This window comes from Salmo salar, chromosome 04 (assembly GCF_965601325.2).
Source record: "Salmo salar chromosome 04, fSalSal1, whole genome shotgun sequence".
Lineage (NCBI taxonomy): Eukaryota > Metazoa > Chordata > Actinopteri > Salmoniformes > Salmonidae > Salmo > Salmo salar.
The window spans coordinates 39,372,218-39,397,696 of record NC_138294.1 but is presented as its reverse complement, the minus strand read 5'-3'; the positions used below and the strand labels follow the sequence as shown (position 1 = coordinate 39,397,696).

Below are 25,479 nucleotides of genomic sequence, written 5' to 3'. Positions count from 1 at the left end.
TCGACTGAGGTTTGTGCGACTGTGCTTGTCGTTTGTGTTTTTCCCTGTTGTTGGGAAACCTTTTATTTTGTACATGTGGTTTATTAAAATTACCACACAGTGTTCGCTGCTTCCTGCGCTTCTTTCCTCCACACCACAGACAAGCCGTTACATCTATAGAGATGAGATGACTTGGAATGAAATAATAAAGTAATCAAATAAAACAAATGTAATATACTCACACAACTGAAATATTTTATTAAAGTAATATGAATAAAGTATGGTTAATGATGCACTATGCATTAATCAAAATATCTTTTCCATAACCAAAAATATTGTATTTTCAGCTGTTTGAAGATCGTGTATAAAACCGAAAGTAAGATGCAAAAACGAAACTTAAGCATAGAAATAGCCCACACAGAAGAAATCTACCACTTCTTAAACAATGACAGACCAGGATCTCAGCGATCACTGCCTCATTGCCTGCATCCGCTATGGATCCGCGGTCAAACGGCCACCCTTCATCACTGTCAAACGCTCCCTAAAACACTTCTGCGAGCAGGCCTTTCTAATCGACCTGGCCCGGGTATCGTGGAAGGATATTGACCTCAGAGGATGCCTGGTTGTTTTTAAAAGTAATTTCCTCACCATTTTAAATAAGCATGCCCCTTTCAAAAAATGTAGAACTAAGAACAGATACAGCCTTTGGTTCACTCCAGACCTGACTGCCATCGACCAGCACAAAAACTTCCTTTGGTGGACTGAACTAGCAACGAATAGTCCACGCGATATGCAACTTTTCAGGGAAGTCAGGAACCAATACACGCAGTCAGTCAGGAAAGCAAAGGCTAGCTTTTTCAAACAGAAATGTGCATCCTGTAGCTCTAACTCCAAAATGTTTTGGGACACTGTGAAGTCCATGGAGAATAAGAGCACCTCCTCCCAGCTGCCCACTGCACTGAGGCTAGGAAACACCGTTACCACCGATAAATCCACATTAATCGAGAATTTCAATAAGCTTTCCTCCTGGCTACACCAATCCCGGCCAACAGCTCTGCACCCCCCGCAGCTACTTTCCCAAGCCTCCCCAGCTTCTCCTTCACCCAAATCCAGATAGCAGATATTCTGAAAGAGAAGCAAAACCTGGACCCGTAAAAATCAGCTGGGCAAGACAATCTGGACCCTCTCTTTCTGAAATTATCCGCCGCCACTTTTGCAACCCCTATTACCAGTCTGTTCAACCTCTCTTTCGTATCGTCCGAGATCCCTAAAGATTGGAAAGCTGCCGCGGTCCTCCCCCTCTTCAAAGGGGGTGACACTCTCGCCCCAAACTGTTACAGACCTATATCCATCCTGCCCTGCCTTTCTAAAGTCTTTGAAAGCCAAGTTAACAAACAGATCACGGACCATTTCGAATCCCACCGTAGCTTCTCTGCTGTGCAATCCGGTTTCCGAGCTGGTCACAGGTGCACCTCAGCCATGCTCAAGGTATTAAACGATATCATAACCGCCATCGATAAAAGACAGTACTGTGCAGCCGTCTTCATCGACCTGGCCAAGGCTTTCGACTCTGTCAATCACCAAATTCTTATCGGCAGACTCAACAGCCTTGGTTTCTCAAATGACTGCCTCGCCTGGTTCACCAACTACTTCTCAGATAGAGTTCAGTGTGTCAAATCGGAGGGCCTGTTGTCCGGACCTCTGGCAGTCTATATGGGGGTACCACAGGGTTCAATTCTCGGGCCGACTCTTTTCTCTGTATATATCAACGATGTCGCTCTTGCTGCGGGTGATTCCCTGATCCAACTCTACGCAGACGACACCATTCTGTATACATCTGGCCCTTCTTTGGATACTGTGTTCACAAACCTCCAAACGAGCTTCAATTCCATGTATGTATGCTGTAGCAGTCCTTCCGTGGCCTCCAACTAACTTAAACGCTAGTAAAACTAACTGCATGCTTTTCAACCAATCGCTGCCCGCACCCGCCCGCCCGACTAGCATCACTACTCTGGACGGTTCTGACTAATAATATGTGGACAATTACAAATACCTAGGTGTCTGGCTAGACTGTAAACTCTCCTTCGAGACTCATATTAAACATCTCCAATCCAAAATGACATCTAGAATTGGATTCCTATTTCGCAACAAAGCGCCCTTCACTCACGCCGCCAAACATACTCTCGTAAAACTGACTATCCTACCGATCCTCGACTTCGGCGCTGTCATTTACAAAATAGCCTCCAACACTCTACTCAGCAAACTGGATGCAGTCTATCACAGTGCCATCTGTTTTGTCACCAAAGCCCCATACACCACCCACCACTGCAACCTGTATGCTCTCATCGGCTGGCCCTCGCTACGTATTCGTCGCCAGACCCACTGGCTCCAGGTCATCTATAAGTCTTTGCTAGGTAAAGCTCTGCCTTATCTCAGCTCACTAGTCACCATAACAACACCCACCCGTAGCACACGCTCCAGCAGGTATATCTCACTAGTCATCCTCAAAGCCAACATCTCTTTGGCCGCCTTTCCTTCCAGTTCTCTGCTGCCAATGACTGGAACGAATTGCAAAAATCGCTGAAGTTGGAGACTTATATCTCCCTCACTAACTTTAAACATCAGCTATCTGAGCAGCTAACCGACCGCTGCAGCTGTACACAGCCCATCTGTAAATAGCCCATCCAATCTACCTACCTAATCCCCATATTGTTTTTATTTACTTTTTTTTGTTGCTCTTTTGCACACCAGTATTTGTACTTGCACATCATCATCTGCACATCTATCACTCCAGTGTTAATTTTCTTAATTTAGCTGTGTAGTGTTAGGGCAAAAACCAAAACATGCACCCCTTGGGGTCCTGAGGACAGGAAACGCTGGCTTAGGGACATCGACATACACAGGGCTTTTAACATGCAATATTTTCAACTTACATTCGGCATGCATTTCTAAATACTATTGTCCTCACTTGGGATTTGAACTCACAACCTCTTGGTTCACAGTATTCTGATCTTTCTGCTACACCATCATGTCTGTGCCAATTATAAGTTAATCTGACTATACTCGCCTCATTGATTTGTTTTACTTGTTCCAGCAATTTTCTGTATAGTTGTCTGATGTTGGTGGGGCATATTACTCTTTTTTAATGTTACTCCTTAATCACTATGATTTAAAAAAAAAAATGCTTTTCTTGAGTGTACTTTTAACAGAGCTGAGATTGTAGGAGTGCAGGTGAAAACAGCTATTGACACAGACATGGTTGTGTAGTGGGAAGATTGGAAGACTGTGAGCCAAGAGGTTGTGGGTTCAAATCCCAGGGATGTTAAAAAATAATGACTGTATTAAATGAACATGCACAATGTAATCATGTATGTAAAAAGCACTGTGTGAATCGATTGGTGGATTTCCTTGATGGACTCGGCAACAGTAACGTCTAATGAAATAAGTTACATTTTTTTCGGAGTGGCTGTGGTTCCGAATTTTCTGGAAACCTGATTTGCCATTGCTAAAGATATGGATATTTTTACAAAGTGGTTTCCCACTTCGCTGCCTACATGGCTGCTGCTCGGTACTCTGCTGCCGCTTTCCCCTCCTTGATCTGCAATTTGTCTGGTGTAGCCTACAAAATTCATGTTGTACACAAAAGACATGGTCAACATGTTCGAAATATTGCATTCCGTAACTCAGGAACCAATGTTAACTTTGTGCATGGACTGTGTTCCAACTTTCTCTTCAATGCACTCGTTCTGACAATTGGATCTTCGGAGAACCACGTCAAAGAACTGAGCATATTTTTTTCTCACAATTCCTGACATTTAATCAGAGTAAAAATTCCCTGTCTTAGGTCAGTTAGGATCACCACTTTATTTTAAGAATGTGAAATGTTAGAATAATAGTAGAGAGAATTATTTATTTCAGCTTTTATTTCAGCTTTCACATTTCCAGTGGGTCATAACATTTAACATTTAAGTCATTTAGCAGACGCTCTTATCCAGAGCGACTTACAAATTGGTGCATTCACCTTATAATATCCAGTGGAACAACCACTTTACAATAGTGCATCTAAATCTTTTAAGGGGGGGGTTAGAAGGATTACTTTATCCTATCCCAGGTATTCCTTGAAGAGGTGGGGTTTCAGGTGTCTAAGTTTACAAACTCTCAATTAGTATTTGGTACATTGCCTTAAAATGTTTAACTTGGGTGAAATGTTTCGGGTAGCCTTCCACAAGCTTCCCACAATAAGTTGGGTGAATTTTGGCCCAGGTTTGTAGGCCTCCTTGCTCGCACACACTTTTTCAGTTCTGCCCACAAATTTTCTATAGGGTTGAGGTCAGGGCTTTGTGATGGCCACTCCAATACCTTGACTCTGTTGTCCTTAAGCCATTTTGCCACAACTTTGGAAGTATGCTTGGGGTTATTGTCCATTTGGAAGACCCATTTGAAACCAAGCTTTATCTTCCTGACTGATGTCTTGAGATGTTGCTTCAATATATTCACATAATTGTCCTGAGCGATATGACGGCTGCGTGGTCCCATGGTGTTTGTACTTGCGTACTATTGTTTGTACAGATGAACGTGGTACCTTCAGGCGTTTGGAAATTGCTCCCAAGGATGAACCAGACTTGTGGAGGTCCACAAGAGGCACTGAGTTTGAAGGTAGGCCTTGAAATACATCCACAGGTACACCTACAACTGACTCAAATGATGTAAATTAGCCTATCAGAAGCTTCTGAAGACATGACATCATTTTCTGCAATTTTCCAAGCTGTTTAAAGGCACAGTCAACTTAGTGTATGTAAACTTCTGACCCACTGGAATTGTGATACAGTGAATTATAAGTGAAATAATCTGTCTGTAAACGATTGTTGGAAAAATTACTTGTGTCATGCACAAAGTAGATGTCCTAACCGAATTGCCAAAACTATAGTTTGTTAACAAGAAACTTGTGGAGTGGTTGAAAAACGAGTTTTAATGACTTTAACTTCCGACATCAACTGTATACATTTGACTGGAGCTAGTATCAAGCAAGCAATGAGGTTAATTAGCCGAGACAGGAGCACAAAGGGATAGATACATTCTTGACCCCATGTATAAACACGATAACCTTGAAAAGCCAAGTCACAATAACATGAAACACAAATCTTTGCCAATCAGTGGGTCAGGGTTTAATCTTGTTATTTTTAGTCGGTTACTCCCAAACCTCCCCATTGTCCTGCTGTGAAGAGTTGGCAATGCAGAACATTTCCCCTGTGTGTGTGTTTATTTTTTGGGGGACGGGACGGGGGATTTGATAATTAATGTGAGAGGCTGAGCGGTGTGTGTGTCTGAGTGTGATAAGGGGAGGAAGGAGGGAGGTGTGTGTGTGTGTGTGATAAAGAGAGGAAGGAGGGAGGGTACCAAGGCCAATAATGTTCTGACGACTCCTCGACGACATTCCGTAATATACACAATAGACCTAGGAACCAAGAGGTACATCAAAGATCAATACGACGACATCATTATGTTTATCACTTTCAACATGAATGTTATCGCCATTTAAAAGGTCTATGGAAACTAGGGGAAAGTGCTTTCTAAGGATAATTAAAGTCTCCAATATTCCCAGTTCTTTCAAAGGACCATTGAATCAAAGTCTCCCACTTAAAGGATGATTGTAGAGCATTGAGCCAGTGTCTTATGGGCACTACAACTTGTGGTTAGTTAGAAGGAAAAACTATTTTCTTATTGGAGATTGAAAGTTACTTCAATTTTTAAACAGTCAAACACATCTGGCGTTAAGCCAGCGCAATTGTAAAACACACACTTGTTTGCAATTTCGACCTGTTAAAGCTGGCACTCTATTTTCAAACCCTAGTGCCAGAATTGGTCATTTACCTGTCTTATACGAGGTGGGAGGGGTGGCAATATTTAAGGTGTGTCCTAAAAAACGTGCACCAAAGTGTCAATTTCAGTAAGCGGTGGTGGGGATATTTAAGACCAACCGAAAGCTGGTCTTAGCAGTAACCCGGTTGGTTATGACATGGATTTTGACAACGGAAGCGCATCCTATCCACCTGTAGCTTCTCCCAAGTCCCCAATAACTGGATGTTCTGGTTTTCAGGGGAAATTAAAAGAGAGCCAAATTTAACAAGACTTCCACATTAACAAGGCGACACTCCATCTTAACTCCTCCTCCACATTTACTACATTGGTTGAACAGTGTAGAAGAGAACCTCCCCCAACAGTTTTTTTCCTTCACATTAAGACCAGTGAGTAGGGGATCTAGTTTCAGGTGTTTCTTTTACGCATGTTACGTTAGGGTTAATCTACCCATAAGGCACAGTGCCCATATACACATGGAACAAGAGAGATGTGCTTTTTGTGCCGGTAAACCTTGTGTTTAGAAACATAAAAAAACATGTATTTTTACCATTTCGTTTCATTTGATTAAAAAACAAGCATACCCCATCCCCTCTCAGTGAAGACAGTTTTTTTTGTCCTGCCCAATGCATTTGCCAAGTAGTCAAGACTATCAATAAAGGGTTTGGCTCGCAAGACCGCTTTGAAATAAATCTTAATCACCAATAATATCAAGTTTAGGAGCAGCATCAAAACAGGTCCTGTGTGGCTCAGTTGGTAGAGCATGGTGTTTGCAACGCCAGGGTTGTGGGTTCGATTCCCACGGTGGACCAATAAGGGGGAAAAAAATGTATGAAATGTATGCATTCACAACTGTAAGTCGCTCTGGATAAGAGTGTCTGCTAAATGACTAAAATGTAAACAGTGAGCGGACATCCCAATTTTTTGTATGTAGGATATTGTACATTATTTTTGCCAGCTCCTATTATTATTTGGGATGCGTAAAACCCCCTAAATGTAGATATAATCCACTGATACTCGTATTTAGAACAATTTAGTTATTTTCCTGTAAAAATTGATTGTCTTCTGTTTCGTTTGATAAAAAAAAATTGCCCTTAGAAGGTTACCATTACCCTACTATCACAAAAGCTGTTTCAACGGCAATGTGTCTGGTGCCTTTCTTATACTGGCCATGCATTAGCCAAGTAGTCTATCCATAAAAGATTTCTAATGGTCTACTTGTGAGGCATTTGCCATAATGCTTTGCATTATTCACATAGGCCTACCTGCAGTGCATACAAACATATTCAAATTTGTCAGTCCTACTGTATAGCGCCATATCAACGGTAGGCCTAGGCTATACAGTATTTGTGCGTCTGTAACCTTCTCAGTCATCATTATTCCTGATTCATTCAGGATTATCTGTAATCATGGTAGCATCCACATTAATGTGGAAGTGTTTACAAACATATTATATTCTTACTTACAATGAAAGTGACTCCAAAATGACACAATACATTATTTACCATTCATTTCTGTTAGGCACAAAATAATCTGAAACACAACCAAAACAAACAGAAAATGCATCCAACAAATTTGTAGAGTCACAAGCTTGATGTAGTCATTGCGTGATATGAATATGGGAACAAATACTTAACTTTTTAGTACTTTAATACACATTTTAGTGAATTTGTCTGAATACTTTTGGGCAGGGACTATGTATATAAAGTGCTGTACTTTCTAAATGGTTCCTCCGATATGGATGAGAATTCACTCAATTTAAAGCTGACAGTGCACTTTAACCTCATAGTCATTGTTTGATTTAAAATCCAAACGTTTGGAGTATAGAGCCAATATAAGAACAAATGTTTCACTGTCCCAATAATTACGGATGATAAACTTAATTGACATCTAACCTCTTAAGTGGTAGATACACAAACTCAGAGTGATATAAAAGTACCTTGTCATACCTTTACTGAGGAGGGTGGTCGCGTCATTGCTGCCAATCTGAGAACAGACCAGAGAAGACAGTCAGGAACAATCCACAGACTCCACACATACAGCTCAGTTAAACATCCAGAGGTAGGCCGAAAAACATGTCAGTGTGTGTGTATATGAGGATAAAATGGAGGACTAATATAACTACCCTTGCCACACTATGCTTCGCTCTCTTTTGCTGGCCCTTTTTTTCATTTTTTTTCTGTCTCTCACGCCTTCTTCTCACACTTTCTTTCCTCACATGCCCCCTGTCTCCCTGATGTCTTTTGGAGTCTGCACCCTTTCTCCTCTCTTCAATGCACACTTCATGACAATCTGGTCTCTTGCCTCCTCAGGCAGTCATCCCAGAAGTGAGTTAAGCCGGGCCCCGTACTGTACTCACGAGGAGTCACTGATGTGCCAAGCTATGCCAGGGCCAACCATGGCAGAGGACATAAATGAGCTCTCACGCCATGTGTGTGTATTTGTGCACCTGCGCGTGTGTGTCTGCGTGTGTGTGTGAGTGTGTAAGTCTAAGTTAGTGAACAATGTGTGTATGTGAATGCGTGGGGGCATCTGTGTGCCTTAGCTGAGCTATTAATGGTCTCCCCTCAGCCCAAAAAAGCTAACAACCTAGGAATAGACAGAGTCTTGCTCCAGTGAGTCCACTCCTTCTGCTTCTTGCCTTTTAAAAATATCCCAGAATATTTAAGGACAGACTCGTACAAGAAAAAGGGCTGCAATTGTCAAGTCAGGAGAAAATGTGTAAATCATGGGGCATTTGAGCTTGAACGGACTGTTATATATATATAGCTAGCTTGTTTGTGAATGTGGAAAAGCTAGGGCTGACCCCATTTAGTCCACTGGTCGATTGTTTGGTCGATAGGCTGTTGGTAAACCGAGATTTCTTTAGTTGAGCAGTTGTACAAAAAAATACAAATATATCATGGTGTACAAGGAACCGGTCTGATTCGCGCCTGAGTGGACTAATCCATTGTGGAGGCCGTGGTGATGGCACAGTCCATCACTCTAAGACATGTGCTACTGAAATTGTATATGGTTGTATTACATAAGAACAATGGTGCAACACTAATAAAACTAATATTATTTTATAATAAATGCGCTTTCTCCTGCGTCTCTGTCCGCGGTTCTGAAATAAATCAGTGCACTGTTGAATTGGCGCACACATAATATGCACGCAGCACTTGCTCCTTACCTTGTTTTTCTTGATGTCCATAATTTTCCACAACTATTCCAACTATTCCAATTTATTCCACACACCTTTACCTCATGAGCAACCATTCCCCAGTTTCAAGTTTATTTGTCACGTCCCCTGCATCCATTTTGCTGTTGCGGTTTTCAGAGTTTGTTATAACCAATTTATTGATGTGATTATGATATCCTATAGGTCAGGCCCTATTGGTCATCCGCATGGAATGCATACATGTGTCACGTAATGAGAACAAGGGTTGAGGGTAAAGGGAATGTTTTTCCTTCACAAATGAGGGATTTCAGTAACAGAACTTTTCAGTCAGAAATGGCTGTAATTATGTTTTAGCTTCAGCAACACGGACGGCGCGATTAACACTTTGATGTTCTGTTGCGGTCGCTACAGCAGGGAGGAGAGAGAGACAACGGGTGCTAGTCACTCGCTGTCTTTTTCTTTTTAGCACAGCAAGTCTGAGCCCGGCCCGGCACAATCAAATCAATTGCTGGTCGGACTCCCTCTAGTCATTTGTGTGTCTTAATTATTTAATCAAACAGTGTGCTTAAATCATCAGACAAGCTCAGTGAATATAGTTGATTTGATTAAAAGACCTAGGATGTGTCTATATATGGAAAAACACACGTTTTGACAGGACAGACTACTCTTGGTCGACCAAGATACATTTTGTCCGGGGACAGCCCTAGGAATAACCGAAGTCCTTGTTTTTTGAGGATCCTGTTGTTGTTATCTGTGTAGTGCTATTTGCAGAGTGTTCCATAAGAGTGCTGCTACTGCTGAAGTTTAGCAGTCAGAACCCCTCTGCACTGGTAAATCAATAGCCCTACTCTATAAAGCACGCTATACATACACTGTATACGGTTCATGAATGAACTCTATTTATAATCTAACGATTATATAGAGAGAGGCTTCTGCAGAACAGGGAGGCTAATTGTAACCTGTAACATGACGAGAGTTCTGAAGCACGGTGGTACATGGTGATGGTGGTGGGACAGTATATTCACTGTAGGTAGAGCTGCATATCATCCAAGTATGTCCCTGGACACAAGTAGTCCTTCTGTAATGGTGGCCTACAGTATACAGCAGGGTTGGGGTCAATTCATAGACAAGCATCGAGGAGAGAATTGGAAATGTAATTTCAGTTTACTTCCTGAATTGACTGAATTGAAATGGAATTGACCGCAACCCTGGATGGACGTGGTCTAATTTAACTGGTACCATATTGAACCATGTTCCTAGAAAAGTCATTTTCCTCCTTACACCATGCCCAAACCGGATGAGCGCGTGCGTCCGCCATCGTGCGCAAATTGATGTTGTCCGCCTACACCAAATGCGATTACGACACGCAGGTTGAAATATCAAAACAAAGTCTGAACCAATTATATGAATTTGGGGACAGGTCGAAAAGCATTAAACATTTATGGCAATTTAGCTAGCTAGCTTGCTGTTGCTACCTAATTTGTACTGGGATATAAACGTTGAGTTGTTATTTTACCTGAAACGCACAAGGTCCTCTACTCTGACAATTAATCCACACATAAAACGATCAACCGAATCATTTCTAGTCATCTCTCCTCCTTCCAGGCTTTTTCTTCTTTGGACTTTAAATGGCGATTGGCATCTAACTTTCATCATAAGGTGTACAACCACAACCGACCCACTGACCGACCTCAGTTCAACTTTCAATCACCCACGTGGGTATAACCAATGAGGAGATGGCACGTGGGTATATGCTTCTATAAACCAATGAGGAGATGGGAGAGGCAGGACTTGCACCGCATTCAGCGTCTCAAATAGAACTGACTTCTATTTTAGCGCTTGGCAATGCAGACGCTCATTGGCGTGCGCAAACAGTGTGGGTGCAATGATTGAATAACATGTATGTGTAAATTGATTTTTCAACGCTCGCGCACGTGACGTAAGTGGTCACTGCTTGCGCGCGCCAACGAGCGTCTGCGTTGCCAAGCGCTAAAATAGAAGTCCGTTCTATTTTAGAGCAGCACCCGAAAAGAGTGGATGACTGTTTGTCTTGACCTTGTATGGGTATGAGATGCCACAGTGCTATGCCATCAAGGTATGTGTGTGCTTGCTGTGTTTTTGTTTGAAAAGAGAGTTGGAGAATTTGAATGCTTGGGCGTTAAAAACATGAGGGGTGGTAGCTCATGAAAGGCAAAGTAAGCAAAGTGTAATAATGTGATGGCTTGTGGAACAGCTTGGGTCAGCTCTGCTTCGGATGGACAGAGCACTTTGCTCTTTTAGCTGACAGGGTGGAGTGGAGGGCACTATAGCGACATTGTTTCTATTGGCCAGGGGACTCTCAGGGGGAGACCTCAGAGGCTTAGCAGTTATGAGTGTTGTGCGGTTACTGGTTCAAATCCCAGAGCCAGCAAAGTGGAAAAATCTGCCCATCTATAATTTAGCCCAAACAACTACCTCTTCCCCTACTGTATTTATTTATTTTATTTTACTCCTTTGCACCCCATTATCTCTATTTCTACTTTGCACTTTCTTCTACTACAAATCTACCATTCAAGTGTTTTACTTGCTATATTGTATTTACTTTGCCACCATGGCCTTTTTTTGCCTTTACCTCCCTTATCTCACCTCATTTGCTCACATCGTACATAGACTAATTTTTCTACTGTATTATTGACTGTAAATTTGTTTTACTCCATGTGTAACTCTTTGTTGTTGTATGTTGTCGAACTGCTTTGCTTTATCTTGGCCAGGTCGCAATTGTAAATGAGAACTTGTTCTCAACTTGCCTACCTGGTTAAATAAAGGTTAAATAAATAAATATTTCAGTTGAATACAATCAGTTGTGCAACTGACTAGTTATTCCCGCTTTCTCTGGCTCTGCATCTTGTTTGACAGGCCTGGCATGGCCTACAGGTTTAAGGTAAAGAGTTGCAGCATCCTCTCCCTCCCAGCCAATGACTGCATATATGAATGGACAAAGCCATTGATCACGTGACACCATTCATTCCTATGTGAAGACTCAATAGTGAATTGAAGTCAAATGAAGTCGGTTAAGATGGCATCTCATGGAGACATAACATGCGCAGTTTGAGCTACTCCAGGAAGTGAAATTGCAGGCTAGCTCAGTGCTGCCCCTTCTCACTGAGTAACTCAAGTTGAAGGCCGACCGGGTTACTGTAGGCTGCCATTATCAACTAAATGATCCTTATGCGGGAGTGAACGTTATTTATAATAAGGGTTACATGGAGAAAATCGGACTTATCTGAAATGGTCCGATTTCCCTTCAGCAAAATATATTTTACCTAAACCCTCCCTGAACGCTTGAAAAAGAGACCCAAAATAATAATTAAAACAAAGTGAATAGCAGAGAACATGTCTACCGTTTACACACATTTTTTTGGACAGACCAGAGCCTTAGATATGCAGTTTTAGAAACTGTTCTTCGTCCTGTAAGCATTACATGGCAACCAACGCAGGAATTTTGATAGCACACAGGGCTGCAGGCCAGAAGGTTGTGGGTAGTCGTGCAATTCTACATCTTTTTCCGTTTTTCTTTTGTCATACATCATTGGCAAGAAACATATTGATTTTAATAAAATTAATTATAGTAGTAGCAAGCTATCAAAGTTGGCCTCAGGTCCTCCTTCTCATCTTTGCGCTCTCCTTCTCAAACTGAACATGACATAGCCTATAGGCTAGTCCGCGTGCAAGAAAGTACAAAAATGACAAAATTGGAAGAAGCCTTTCACTCTCCTTCTGAACTGCCACCGTAGGCCTACACAGCACAGCCATTGGTTAGGCAGCACACAAAACAGTTTTTGATCAGAAAGAGCAGAGCAGGCCAGGGCTCAGGGTTGGAATATCCATTACAGTGTGTAATAAAGCCTAGTTGTATTTACACCTTCCCAGCAGTGTACTAGAAACTAACTTTGCTCTGTGGTTCTCCAAGCATGCACTTTGTACACTATAGCCTATAGGCTTTGGATCATTTGATTGATAACACACTAAATAGTCTATAGGCGCACCTGTTATTGCGCACCCTGCGGAGAATCAGCGATGAGGGGCAGCATTGGGCACGCATAGCCTAATAAACAACTAATTCTAAAACACTGATAGATATTGACATTTCCTCAATTGAACGACCCTCCCCTGGACTAGATTAAAAAAAAAACTAAACCTTCCCCTTGACTGAAATTGAAAAGCAAGACCCTCCCCTATTTTCCTCCAGGTAACCATTCTGTAAATTTCAAGCCAGCACTAACTTCTGTGTGCGATTTAAAATTAATCGGTTCAAGGACATACAGTACCAGCCAAAAGTTTAGACACACCTACTATTTCCATGGTTTTTCTTTATTTTTTACTATTTTCTACATTGTAGAATAATAGTGTAGACATCAAAACTATGAAATAACACATATGGAATCATGTAGTAACCAAAAAAGTGTTAACAAATCTAAATATATTTTATATTTGAGATTCTTCAAAGTAGCCACCCTTTGCCTTGATGACAGCTTTGCACACTCTTGGCATTCTCTCAACCAGCTTCACCTGGAATGCTTTTCCAACAGTCTTGAAGGAGTTCCCACATATGCTGAGCACTTGTTGGCTGCTTTTCCTTCACTCTGCGGTCCAACTCATCCCAAACCATCTCAATTTGGTTGAGGTCAGGTGATTGTGGAGGCCAGATCAAATAGTTTTAATTCTTCACTATTATTCTACAATGTAGAAAACAGTAAAAATAAAGAAAAACCATTGAATGAGTAGGTGTGTCCACACTTTTGACTGGTACTGTACATCTGGTGTATTCAAAGCAGTTTTTGGTACCATGATTGACTTCAAATTGTAATTTTTTTTTTAGATGAAGATTGACCACGAAGATCGTAATTTTTCCATTCACTATAATGGGGTATCGTTTTCTGCTAACAATGCCTGCAGTCCTGCGGTTGACCTTGAACTTCCATTGCTTCAATGAGAGAGTCTAGTCGTTGTCTGCTGCTCCCAGCTGACTCTAGCCTTTTTTGTCAAGGATAAAGCTGGGAACAATCTCTCTCCCCTGACCCTGATCGCTTCATCTCTGTTTACCCCTCTGGGCGATTCAAGCGTTACAGACTTTACATTTCCACGCGGAATCACAACTTGATTTTCTTACAGAATGGACAAACAAAATATAAATGAAACTTTGATGTGTGTGTCTATTGTACCCCTTGTGGGGAGTGTATACCCCAAAAAGCAGACTTGACATGTTGGAGAAATAAAGCAAATAAGAAGAATTATGGATGGTACATGAATGGACATGTAAAACCTTGATGAAAGTTAGCTTTACAGAGAAAGATGATCAGATGTAAGGCGCTTGTTTTACAATAACGTTTCCTAAAAAAACATTATGGATTTACTAACTTGCAATGATCGTGATATGAGGTTGCTTTGCCTATTGTAGGAATCACTGATTGTAAGTCGCTCTGGATAAGAGTGTCTACGAAATGCTTAAAATTTCAATGTAATCTAGGTTATACAGAAGCAGGGCGAAAAGAGACTCACTGTTTCTCTGCTTTGTCCCTGTCGTCGAGGAAGAAGAGGGCGGTTGCCAGGAAGAACATGCCACCCAGGACGATGACGAAGGGACAGAGCATGAGGGCATAACCCAAACTGAGGAACTGCCATAGCACCGACCTAGTGTAGCTCTTCTGGAGGGCGTCCGATATCTGGACACACACACACACACACACACACACACACACACACACACACACACACACACACACACACACACACACACACACACACACACACACACACACACACACACACACACACACACACACACACACACACACACGACACGAGAGAGAGAGAGAGAAAGACAACAGTAAAGGAATACGAATATGCTATAGACATTATGCACACTGTTGTGTCTTTCCAAGTCACCAATAGTGATCACTAATATTACTATTCGGGCCGGTTTCCCAGATCCAGAGAAGCCCTATTCCTGTACTACGAATCTCCATTTAATATACTTTTTAGTCAAGGGCTTATCTGTGTCCAGGAAACCGGCATGTAACGTTTCTGCATCAATCCTAGTGCTTGTTACCATTATAGTGCGTTGCATAATTACAGTGTGTGTGACTCATTTAGCAAGAGATTCATTTGAGTCTTATGTAAAGTTATCAAAGCAGAAAAAAAGCTCATCTCTGGACAGCACGCTCAGATCCTGCAACAGATGCTAAAGGCTACAGTAGTAGTGAGTTACATGAGCTCCTCTGACTGCTACAGGCTACAGGGCTATACCATACATATCGTCCCCGACCCATTAGGCAAATCAATAATGTAAAGTAACACACTTAACCAATTAATATTTCAAACACAAAAAGGAGGCAATGTTACAAAACACACATACAACATTTTCTGTACACACATACACACCAATGTCTATAAGAGTAGATATTCCAAGCAGCGTATTCAGTAATTTCAAGGTTAGAGTAGAGTAGAGTTCTCCAGAGCTGAGTGTTGCCCTGGTCCGTCACGCAATGTGCTAAAGAAAACAACAGCTGGGAGATAGTCTTACTAAAGTGCTGACACACACACACACAAACTGTGCATGCAGGTTGGCCAGTGTTCCTCAAAGTGCTGTGGACACTCACTCCTGCCCTGACAGCCCAGGTTCCCTGACTTGCCTTTCTTAATTTCCCCTGAGAGGATAAATAGTTAGATTGAATTGAAAAAGGTAAAGACAGACAGGCAGGAGGCTGGTGGTTATTACAGAGACTAGATTAGTGCTGAGGTATTCCCTGTGACGACTGACAGGCTCCTCCTGCTGCAGAGTCTCTCTCTCTCTCTCTCTCTCTCTCTCTCTCTCTCTCTCTCTCTCTCTCTCTCTCTCTCTCTCAGCATAGTCAGTGTCTCCCTAGGAAGGGGAGAAGTGCTGGCAGGAGTGTGTAAGAGAGAAAGGGAGGGAGGGAGGGCGAGAAAGAAAGAGTGTAGGTGGGTGTTATAAGAGTGTGCATGTTCATGCGAGAGTGTATGACTGTATGCGTGGGCAAAAAATACATAGTGCATGTCAAATTATCCATTACAAGGCATTTCTTGCAAGATTGCAGGGAGATTGTTCCTGACATTACATCGCCACCCACTCTGCCTCTGGCCATTTGCCACTCTCACTCACACATTCTCTCTCAAACACTCACACACACACACACACACACACACACACACACACACACACACACACACACACACACACACACACACACACACACACACACACACACACACACACACACACACACACACACACACACACACACACACACCACACACACACACAGTTACATGTGTCTTTACACTAGTTCATTATATTCCTCCCTGAAGCCCTGAAGCTATGGTTTGTATTTGTCAGCCACTCTGGCCTACGTGCTGGTACAAGGGGGACTATATACTGTGGATGAATGGCTTGTCACTCAATAAGAAGGACGAGCATTGCAGGATACAGTGGGCGCCCAGTTCATTTTAACACACAACCTCCATCAATATACAAAGGCAATGCACTGTGGCTGCTTCGGTTCACGATCCTCTGAGGGCATGTCTCTAATGCAGGTCTAATATTTGGGTCTTGGGCAGCACAAGTACTTGTAAAAACCTAATTCTGCACCAAGTGGGTGGCTGAAGGCTGCTTTATTCTGTAGTTGCTAAGCGATGAACGGCTGAAATGTTTTCCCGTGATTTCAGATCTGCAGACTCTGTTCATTTTTGTGGTGGGGGGTGGCGGGTGTGGAGGCAGGAGGGTTGTGGGTTGGTAGAGTGCGTCATGATGAGCCTATCACACCGGCCTGCTAAACCTCCGGGCCAGTCAGAGATAGAGGAGATAGAGGAGTCGCTGCATGGTGACGCATTCAGGGCATTCTGGGCCTGGTCTCCTTGGTCTGGAGGTTGGCGACATTCAGGGAGGGATGATATGTCTGGGGAATTGTGTGAATCACAGCAACCTGGTCTCAGAGCATTTTGTATTATTCTATACATAAATCCGAGACGCTCTGTGTGAATTAGTATGATAGGTTACATTTTGCATGGTATGTATTACATTTTGGATGTCCATCATCCATTTCGTATGATATGTTACGAATTATAATTTGTATGATATGTTCCAAATTTCCAAAATGTACAACATGTTACAATTTTCAAAACATATGACATGTTACAAATTCCAATTTGTTGTGGCTAACGTTAATATCAGCTAGGCTAGGGGTTAGGCTTAAGGTTAGGAGTTAATAGTACCCGCTAAACACCAGTCTCAACGTCAACAGCGAAGAGGCGACTCCGGGATGCTGGCCTTCTAGGCAGAGTTCCTCTGCCCAGTGTCTGTGTTCTTTTGCCCATCTTAATCTTTATTTTTATTGGCCAGTCTGAGATATGTATTTATATTTATCTTGGCCAGGTCGCAGTTGTAAATGAGAACTTGTTCTCAACTTGCCTACCTGGTTAAATAAAGGTGAAATAAATAAAAACATATATATTTTTTAAATATGGCTTTTTCTTCGCAACTCTGCCTAGAAGGCCAGCATCCCGGAGTCGCGTCTTCACTGCTGACGTTGAGACTGGCGTTTAGCAGGTACTATTTAATGAAGCTGCCAGTTGAGGACTTGTGAGGCTCAAACCAGACTCTCTAATGTACTTGTCCTCTTGCTCAGTTGTGCACCAGGGCCTCCCACTCCTCTTTCTATTCTGGTTAGAGCCAGTTTGCGCTGTTCTGTGAAGGGAGTAGTACACAGCGTTGTACGAGATCTTCAGTTTCTTGGCAATTTCTCGCATGGAATAGCCTTCATTTCTCAGAACAATAGTAAACTGACGAGTTTCAGAAGAAAGTACTTTGTTTCTGGCCATTTTGAGCCTGTATTTGAACCCATAAATGCTGATGCTCCAGATACTCAACTAGTCTAAAGAAGGCCAGTTGTATTGCTTCTTTAATCAGAACAACAGTTTTCAGCTGTGCTAACATAATTGCAAAAGAGTTTTCTAATGATTAACTAGCCTTTTTAAATGATAAACTTGGATTAGCTAACACAACGTGCCATTGGAACACAGGAGTGATGGTTGCTGATAATGGGCCTCTGTACGCCTATGTAGATATTACATAAAAAATCTGCAGTTTCCAGCTAAAATAGTCATTTACAACATTAACAATGTCTACACTGTATTTCTGATCAATTTGATGTTATTTTAGTTGACAAAATATGGCTTTACTTTCCAAAAACAAGGACATTTCTAAGTGACCCCTAACTTTTGAACGGTAGTGTATATACTTTGCCCCCCTTCTTAAATAACTGCCGTATCTGCTGTTCCACAGCTCCGTCTGTCACTGTTCTGCCTGTCCCCAGTGAATCCCCAGGCCTGAGTTTGATTCTCTAATCAAGACCAACGTTACTTTCGCTGTTGGCTCTTACTGTACACTGAGCCTGAGGGCCTGAGGGAGGACAGTATAACAACAATGTAAATATCTAACACTACCACTAAGTAGAACAAGCTTAAGAGCTCTTTCTTTTCTCTTAACCATTTTCTGAAGCCAAAGCATGCATTAAACATGAACAAGTACTGTAGGTTTAGAGGTACAGCTTTGAGTAGTACTATAACTATTTGAATATTGTGTAAGAGATTCAGTATGAGAATAACTGAACTCCGGTGAAACCACCTCACTTCATGGAATACAGTCAAATGTACCTTTAGAAGCACATCTTTGGCTAATAGTATATTGTGTAAGTTATTCAGTATTGGAGGAGATAAGAAACGTATTCATACCGAGATAGGCTACTCAGGGCAGTCCACCTCACCTTTTACCCCCTGCCACACGTATTTAGGCATGTGGTCATTGAGTGTGTGTGGGGACACAGTGTGTATAACCTCCCAGCTCCAGGGCTCTCTCACAGGTCGATCACAGTGCAGCATACCATGCCGAGTAGAGGGGCACTTCCATGGGGTTACTGTTTAACTTGGAAAGTGCTCCTTCGATGCTTTCTCTCCAGAATGACTGGAATGCCAGTTGGCAGCTAGGGGTGAAATGTGTTTCCCCCCCTTCTGGAATGGACCTGGAACGGTATAGTAATGTCATGGACGCTTGGAATATCTCTTTCATCTTGGTGAAACGTTCAGAAAACACGCCCGGAACTAGTGTCATCATGGCCACTGATAGGATGGTATAGGAGCGGGGGCTGAAGCTATTGTCTATGCAAGGATACAGTGTAAGGCCAGGCATTTAAGAGACCAGAGGGAACACTTAGAGAGCAGTGTGTGTCCTTGAGAATGTGAGTGCCAGTAAGAGCCATATTCTCTGGTTCTGACTACTAGTCATAATGGTGTCCCCATGGGAACTGGGTTTACTGGAAAGTGGGTTGGCAGAAATTAGCGGACGACTGGCGAAGTGAAGTCACACCTCTGTTCACTGCTAGTCCCAATGGGAGGTTTGTTAAAAGCTGTTGTGGTACCAACCATTTAACCTTGCAATGGCATAGTTAGACAAAGGCTACTAAAAAGCATCAAGTGATGAGTGAATAGTGTAAATGTGTTATGATACATATGCAGTATTGTATGTAAAAACCTATTCATTCACACTACAGGACTATGGATCCCAAGTAACTCTCACACACAGTACTCACAAATAAATGCACACACACACAAACACACTGGTACACACACACACACACACACACACACACACACACACACACACACACACACCACACACACACACACACACACACACACACACACACACACACACACACACACACACACACACACACACACACACACACAAAGAGAGCGAGAGTAGAGTAGTCTTACCAGGCCTATGAGGTATGGGCTTCCAGCATCCCCCAGGAGATGGGAAGTGAAGCCCTGGAAGGCAACTGCTGTGGCCCTCCGAGTCGGGATGACAACATACTGCAGAGAGATGATAAGATCAGATGAGACTTGACCTGACTGGCTTCTTGAACAGGCATTTATTTAGCTTCACCATCACGTATAAAAAAATATCGTCAAGGTCCAAATTCAATCACATAAGATATAACACATCATCACATTTTTTACATTTTAGTCATTTAGCTGACGCTCTTATCCAGAGCAACTTACATACATTTCATTTCATGCATTTTTTTGTACTGGCCCCCCGTGGGAATCGAACCCACAACCCTGGCATTGCACACACCATGCTGGCATTGCAAACACCATACTCTACCAACTGAGCCACAGGGAAGACATAACAGAGAGATGGAGAGAGAGTTGAAACAAGGGCAGAAGTGGTGACTAGGGATGTAGAAGGAAGGATCGATCCATCACAAGAGGTTGGTGGCACATTAATTGGGGAGAACGGGCTTGTGGTAAGGTCTGGAGCGGTATAGGTGGAATGGTATCAAATACATCAAACACATGGTTTCCATGAGACCTCAATTATGCAAGTTCAGTCCACCTCACTGCCAAAGACCTCCAGGCTTGTCATCTCCAGTTAGATTAGAACTGTGTGTGTGCGTGTGTGTCTAACACAGTAGTCCAGTAAGTGCTGTATGGGCCTCTGCTCTGCAGCTGACTCTCCTCTCCTCTCCCCTCCCCTCTGCAAGCTAACTCACCAGTGTGTCTATTCTAACTGGCAGATGAATGAGTTTGGCTGGTCCTTTCACTTCACAGGAAGTCCCATTTCATTTGGCTCACACATGCAAACAAGTTCTAAGCTACCCTCCTAGATCATTTCTTTGGGACTTGGGTTCATATACTATTTGATACCTTTTCAAATAAATGTTGTGTTAACTTTAGCCTGCCTGGGGTTCCAGATGGGTGGATTTGCAGTTCTGCGACTATTGTATTGGTTCCATTGCACCGGTAAGCTCAATTAAATAGTATTTGGCCTATCTGAAAAAGAGCTCTCCCATGCATTTTGTCTTTCCATGAGTGGTGTATGCATCATGCATGGTCAAGGGCATAATTATGATGACTGAGCCGCATCCGATATATACAAGCTCCCTGTCCCTGTTACAGTCACGCATTTCACAACTCAAAATAACAAACTGAAATTGCACCAGAAGAGATAACCACCCTTTATTACAGTAGTGCAGTATTAGAAGTTTCCAGTGGTAGGCAACAGAGGATAAGTATAGTTTTTTCTCAGTACGTACCATTAAAATGTCCGCCGTGATGGCCCAGTTCAGAAAGAGCAGTGTTTCCCCTATGAAGATACAGACCTGAAAAAGAGAGAGAGAAAGAAAGAAAGAAAGAAAGAAAGAAAGAAAGAAAGAAAGAAAGAAAGAAAGAAAGAAAGAAAGAAAGAAAGAAAGAAAGAAGAAAGAGGGATATTAAATACCAACCATTAGGACTGTCTGATCGGAGTTTCACACTGCACGGACTAGGCCACAGCCAATGAGAGGGAAAAAAGTGAAAGTCGAAAGGTGTCTCTTGTCTTGCAGATATCGGAAAACACAGGGAATTAAAATGCTTCAGTTGCTGTGGTCTGTCTGAAAACATGTTATTACGCTGTACTCACATTATACAGGAATGGACTGCTTCATTCTGTGCCATTGAACTGGGGTTAAGTATAAAATTGCACCCTATTCACTATATAGGGAATAGTGTGCCATTTGGGATGCTAGCCTAGGTGTTTGACCTCTGAGCAGGGAACCAGTGCAGAATGGTATGGAGAAAGTGGGTGCATCACAAATGGCACCCTATTCACTTTATAGTGCACTACTTATGAGCCTTATGGGCCCTGGTCAAAAGTAGTGCCGTATTTAGGGAGTACACTCTTACAAAAAAGGGTTCCAAAAGGGTTCCCCGCCTGTCCCCATAGGAGAACCCTTTTTGGTTCCATGTAGAACCCTCTGTGGAAAGGGTTCTACATGGAACCGAAAAGGGCTCTATCTGGAACCAAAAAGGGTTCTACCTAGAACCAAAAAGGGTTCTGCAAAGGGTTCTCCAATGGGGACAGCCGAAGAACCCTTTAGGTTCTAAATAATACTTATTTTTTTCTAGGAATGTAGGAGTCTATTTGGGAACGCACCCAGTCTCTGTAAATGTCTGTCAGCGAGGCTAGTGTATATTCCTCTAGTGGACAAAATGTTCTCACTCTTCTGGTCTCACAACAACAGATCAACTCAACAAGGGTTCTCACAAATTAACAACCATCGAGTCCATATCCCTGGCTCTCACTTTGTAACGATAACTTAAAATACAGATATTGAATAACATAGAGGGACTTGACATTCAGGAGAATGTGTACATAGTCTCCTGACATCTCTAATCAAAGCAAGCCCTGAGCAGCTGGCAAGGCTGTGTGGCGACACAAACGCTTTCTAGTAATAGATCCAGAGGGATTTGGTTGCGATAGAATCCAATGTATCGCGGTTGGCAATGGAGGACTGGAGGATCTATGTCCAACTGACTGACTGACTGACTGACTGACACACACACACACACACACACACACACACACACACACACACACACACACACACACACACACACACACACACACACACACACACACACACACACACACACACACACACACACACACACACACACACACACACACACACACACACACACACACACACACACACACACACACACACACACACACACACACACACACACACACACAGCAGGGTTTAGATTGACACTGGGTCTGGAAGTAGTGCAGACTGTTAAACTTCCATTCAGACACCGTGACTGACACACAGCCTCTTGGGAAACAGAAACAGAACCTCAAACGAACTCTCCTCAGATCAGCCGGCCAGCCTGCCTGTGAGGCAACAGCTGTCTGGATCTAGACTCCAAATCACACCCCAAACAGACAGAGAGACAGACATGGCTGCTGTGCCCTGCCTCACACCACCGGGGTGTCACTATCTTCAACACCACATCTGTCAGTGCTTAGCAATGTAACTTGAGTTGTCACAGTAACAGCCAGCATAAAACGAGAGGATATTTAATATGTACAGTTGTCTGGACATATCAGCCATGAATACTGCCCTGAACTCCAAGCCTGTATCATACCTCTCTAATGCTGTTTGTCTGGCTGCCCTGCTGCCAAGGTGTCCTCATATCTACCTGAAATATGCTACCTCTCTATGGAGGCCTGCCACATACAAATGTAGGGCAGACCTGCTCCTGACCTGTAAAAGTGAACTCTTGTTGGGATTGTTGACTTCATATGAACCCACACAGGGCCCAGTAAATGGGCAGGCGGCCCCTAGCCAGGCAAGGAGGCACACTGGTCTGTAAATAATGAATAGTCTAGGTTACTCTGGGATGGCTGTCCTCAGAAAGAAGACATCTCTTAGCCTAGTCCCAGATCTGTTTGTGCTGTCTTGCCAACTCATATGCGTAACACTGGCCATAGGAGTCGGCAAGACAGTACACAAAGATCTGGGACCAGGCTAGCTATCTTTGTCGAGGCCAGGGGTTTATACTGTGTCTATCAGGTCAAAAGGAAACGGACCCACAGGCCAGGGGCCCGCGGTGCTACGGTGGGAATGCACAGGGTGTTTGCTTGTTTAATTGCCATGTAGAGCAGGAAAGAGTGCAGCTTTTAACAATCGCTGCCCCGGACAGGAACAATGCACTATGGCATTTTTTTGTGACTCACAGAGAACACATTTTACGCTCTTATCAGAGACAAAAGAGTAGGAACTGACTTTCAACAACCTGAGCAATAATAATGACGAAGATGGAAAATATCCTAATTCCCATAAACAGGTTGGCTTGCACAGTCTTCCAGACAGAGAATGTGACCCTGTGTGCCATTGGAATGTCTGGCCCTGTATTCACAAAGAGTCTCGGAGTAGGAGTGCTGATCTAGGCTCAGCGGGGTTTACTACAAAGCAGGATCAATCAGTTAGCCAGCTAACTTTGATAAACAACCAGAAATCACTATTGATTTTCTGGTTTATTATGAAAGCTGAACTTAGATATGTGTTTTTGGTTGTTGAATCAATTAGACCATGCCCATTTCAAGCGTATCTTTCTACAAAATAAGAAGTTATTTCAGAATATTTAGGCAAGTTAGCTGGTTGATCCTGCTTTGTAGTATAACCCTCAGGTCTCCTCTGTCCATATAACCGTATTCATTATCATCTAAAAAGGTGAAACTGATCAAATAGAATGTATTAATAAAGGTATTTTTACATCAGTAGATGTCACAAAGTGCTTATACAGAAAACCAGCCTAAAACCCCAAACAGTAAGCAATGCAGATGCAGAAGCACAGTGGGTAGGAAAAACTCCCTAGACCAGAACTCCTACTCTGAAACGCTTTATGAATACAGTATGATACATGTTTGAAGCGAAGACAGTAAATGGTATAATACATGTTTGTGAGTAAAGACAGATTTGTAACTAGACCACTCACATAAGCTCCTATGATGCTCTTCTTGGCCACAACGAAGATGAGACAGACAAAGATGGCTGAGCCCAGCATGCTGACGGCGCACACCAGGGGGTCCGCCCGCTCAGTCTTCTGACGACACAGGCGGGTGGTGGCCGCCCCGATCACCACCCCCAACAGCCCCGTAACACACGTGATTGCACCAAAGATCAGACTGCACAGAGACCAGGGGGAGAAGTGAGAGAGAAGCAAATACATTTCAGATCACTATAATGAATTGTTATTGGGCAGCAAGAGGTTATAAATTAATCAGATCAGGTTAATAAAACGGAGAACTCAAGAGTACACTCTGACCTGTCCTTGCTGCTGCAGATGTCTTTAGTGCAGGCCTCTGCTGTCTTCTGTACCACCTGAGCCCTGAACAGGTAGAGAGGGATCCACATGCCAAATGCCCCCGTGGCAAACGACACCGCAGCAGACGCCAGGGAGGAGAACACATAGCTACGGCTAGAAGGGAGGAACACACACAACACCATTTTAGATAGTTATTTATTTACCTGCAGTATGCAATCTCAGATGCTGAAGGACAAAAGGACAGGAAAGCCTTAACACATTTTTTTTTTAATCTGATCTAGCAGCATACAATATCTCTCTCTCTCTCTCTCTCTCTCTCTCTCTTTCTCTCTAAACCATATAGATAAGTAAAGGTACAGCAGATGAATGGAAGTTAACTGAGGTTTTACTTCTTGGCCAGGGCCTTCATGTCACAGAGCCAGGAGGTGCGATGTTTGATGCGCCCTCCTAGCTGGTCAGCATGGCCTCTCTTTGGCTCAGGCACGAAGAACAGGATCAGGGTCCCTGCTGTCATCCCCAGCACTGGAGATACCTATAGACACAACACAGTGGTTTATGAGGACAGGTATCCATACTGAAACCTACAGACACAACACAGTGGCTTATGAGGACAGGCATCCCATACTGAAACTTACAGATACAACACAGTGGCTTATGAGAACAGGCATCCCATATTGAAACCTACAGAGACAACACAGTGGCTTATGAGGACAGGCATCCCATACTGAAACCTACAGAGACAACACAGTGGTTTATGAGGACAGGCATCCCAT

The 25,479-nt window shown here is 42.9% G+C and overlaps 1 protein-coding gene across 2 annotated transcripts in view; it reads right to left on the bottom strand.

The window, feature by feature from the left end:
• spns2 (SPNS lysolipid transporter 2, sphingosine-1-phosphate) overlaps positions 1 to 25,479 on the bottom strand; it is a 136,116-nt gene that overhangs the window by 6,360 nt on the left and 104,277 nt on the right. Inside the window, exons 6-12 of one of the 2 annotated variants that reach the window (XM_014195820.3) lie at positions 25,096 to 25,238; positions 24,707 to 24,859; positions 24,377 to 24,566; positions 21,148 to 21,213; positions 19,823 to 19,921; positions 14,534 to 14,697; positions 7,775 to 7,821 (exon numbers count right to left, since the gene is read on the bottom strand). In XM_014195820.3, the coding sequence (XP_014051295.1) occupies positions 7,779 to 7,821; positions 14,534 to 14,697; positions 19,823 to 19,921; positions 21,148 to 21,213; positions 24,377 to 24,566; positions 24,707 to 24,859; positions 25,096 to 25,238 (858 nt within the window). In that variant the 3' untranslated portion in view covers positions 7,775 to 7,778. The remainder of the gene's footprint in view (positions 1 to 7,774; positions 7,822 to 14,533; positions 14,698 to 19,822; positions 19,922 to 21,147; positions 21,214 to 24,376; positions 24,567 to 24,706; positions 24,860 to 25,095; positions 25,239 to 25,479) is intronic. The other variant, XM_014195819.3, reaches the window with a different exon arrangement.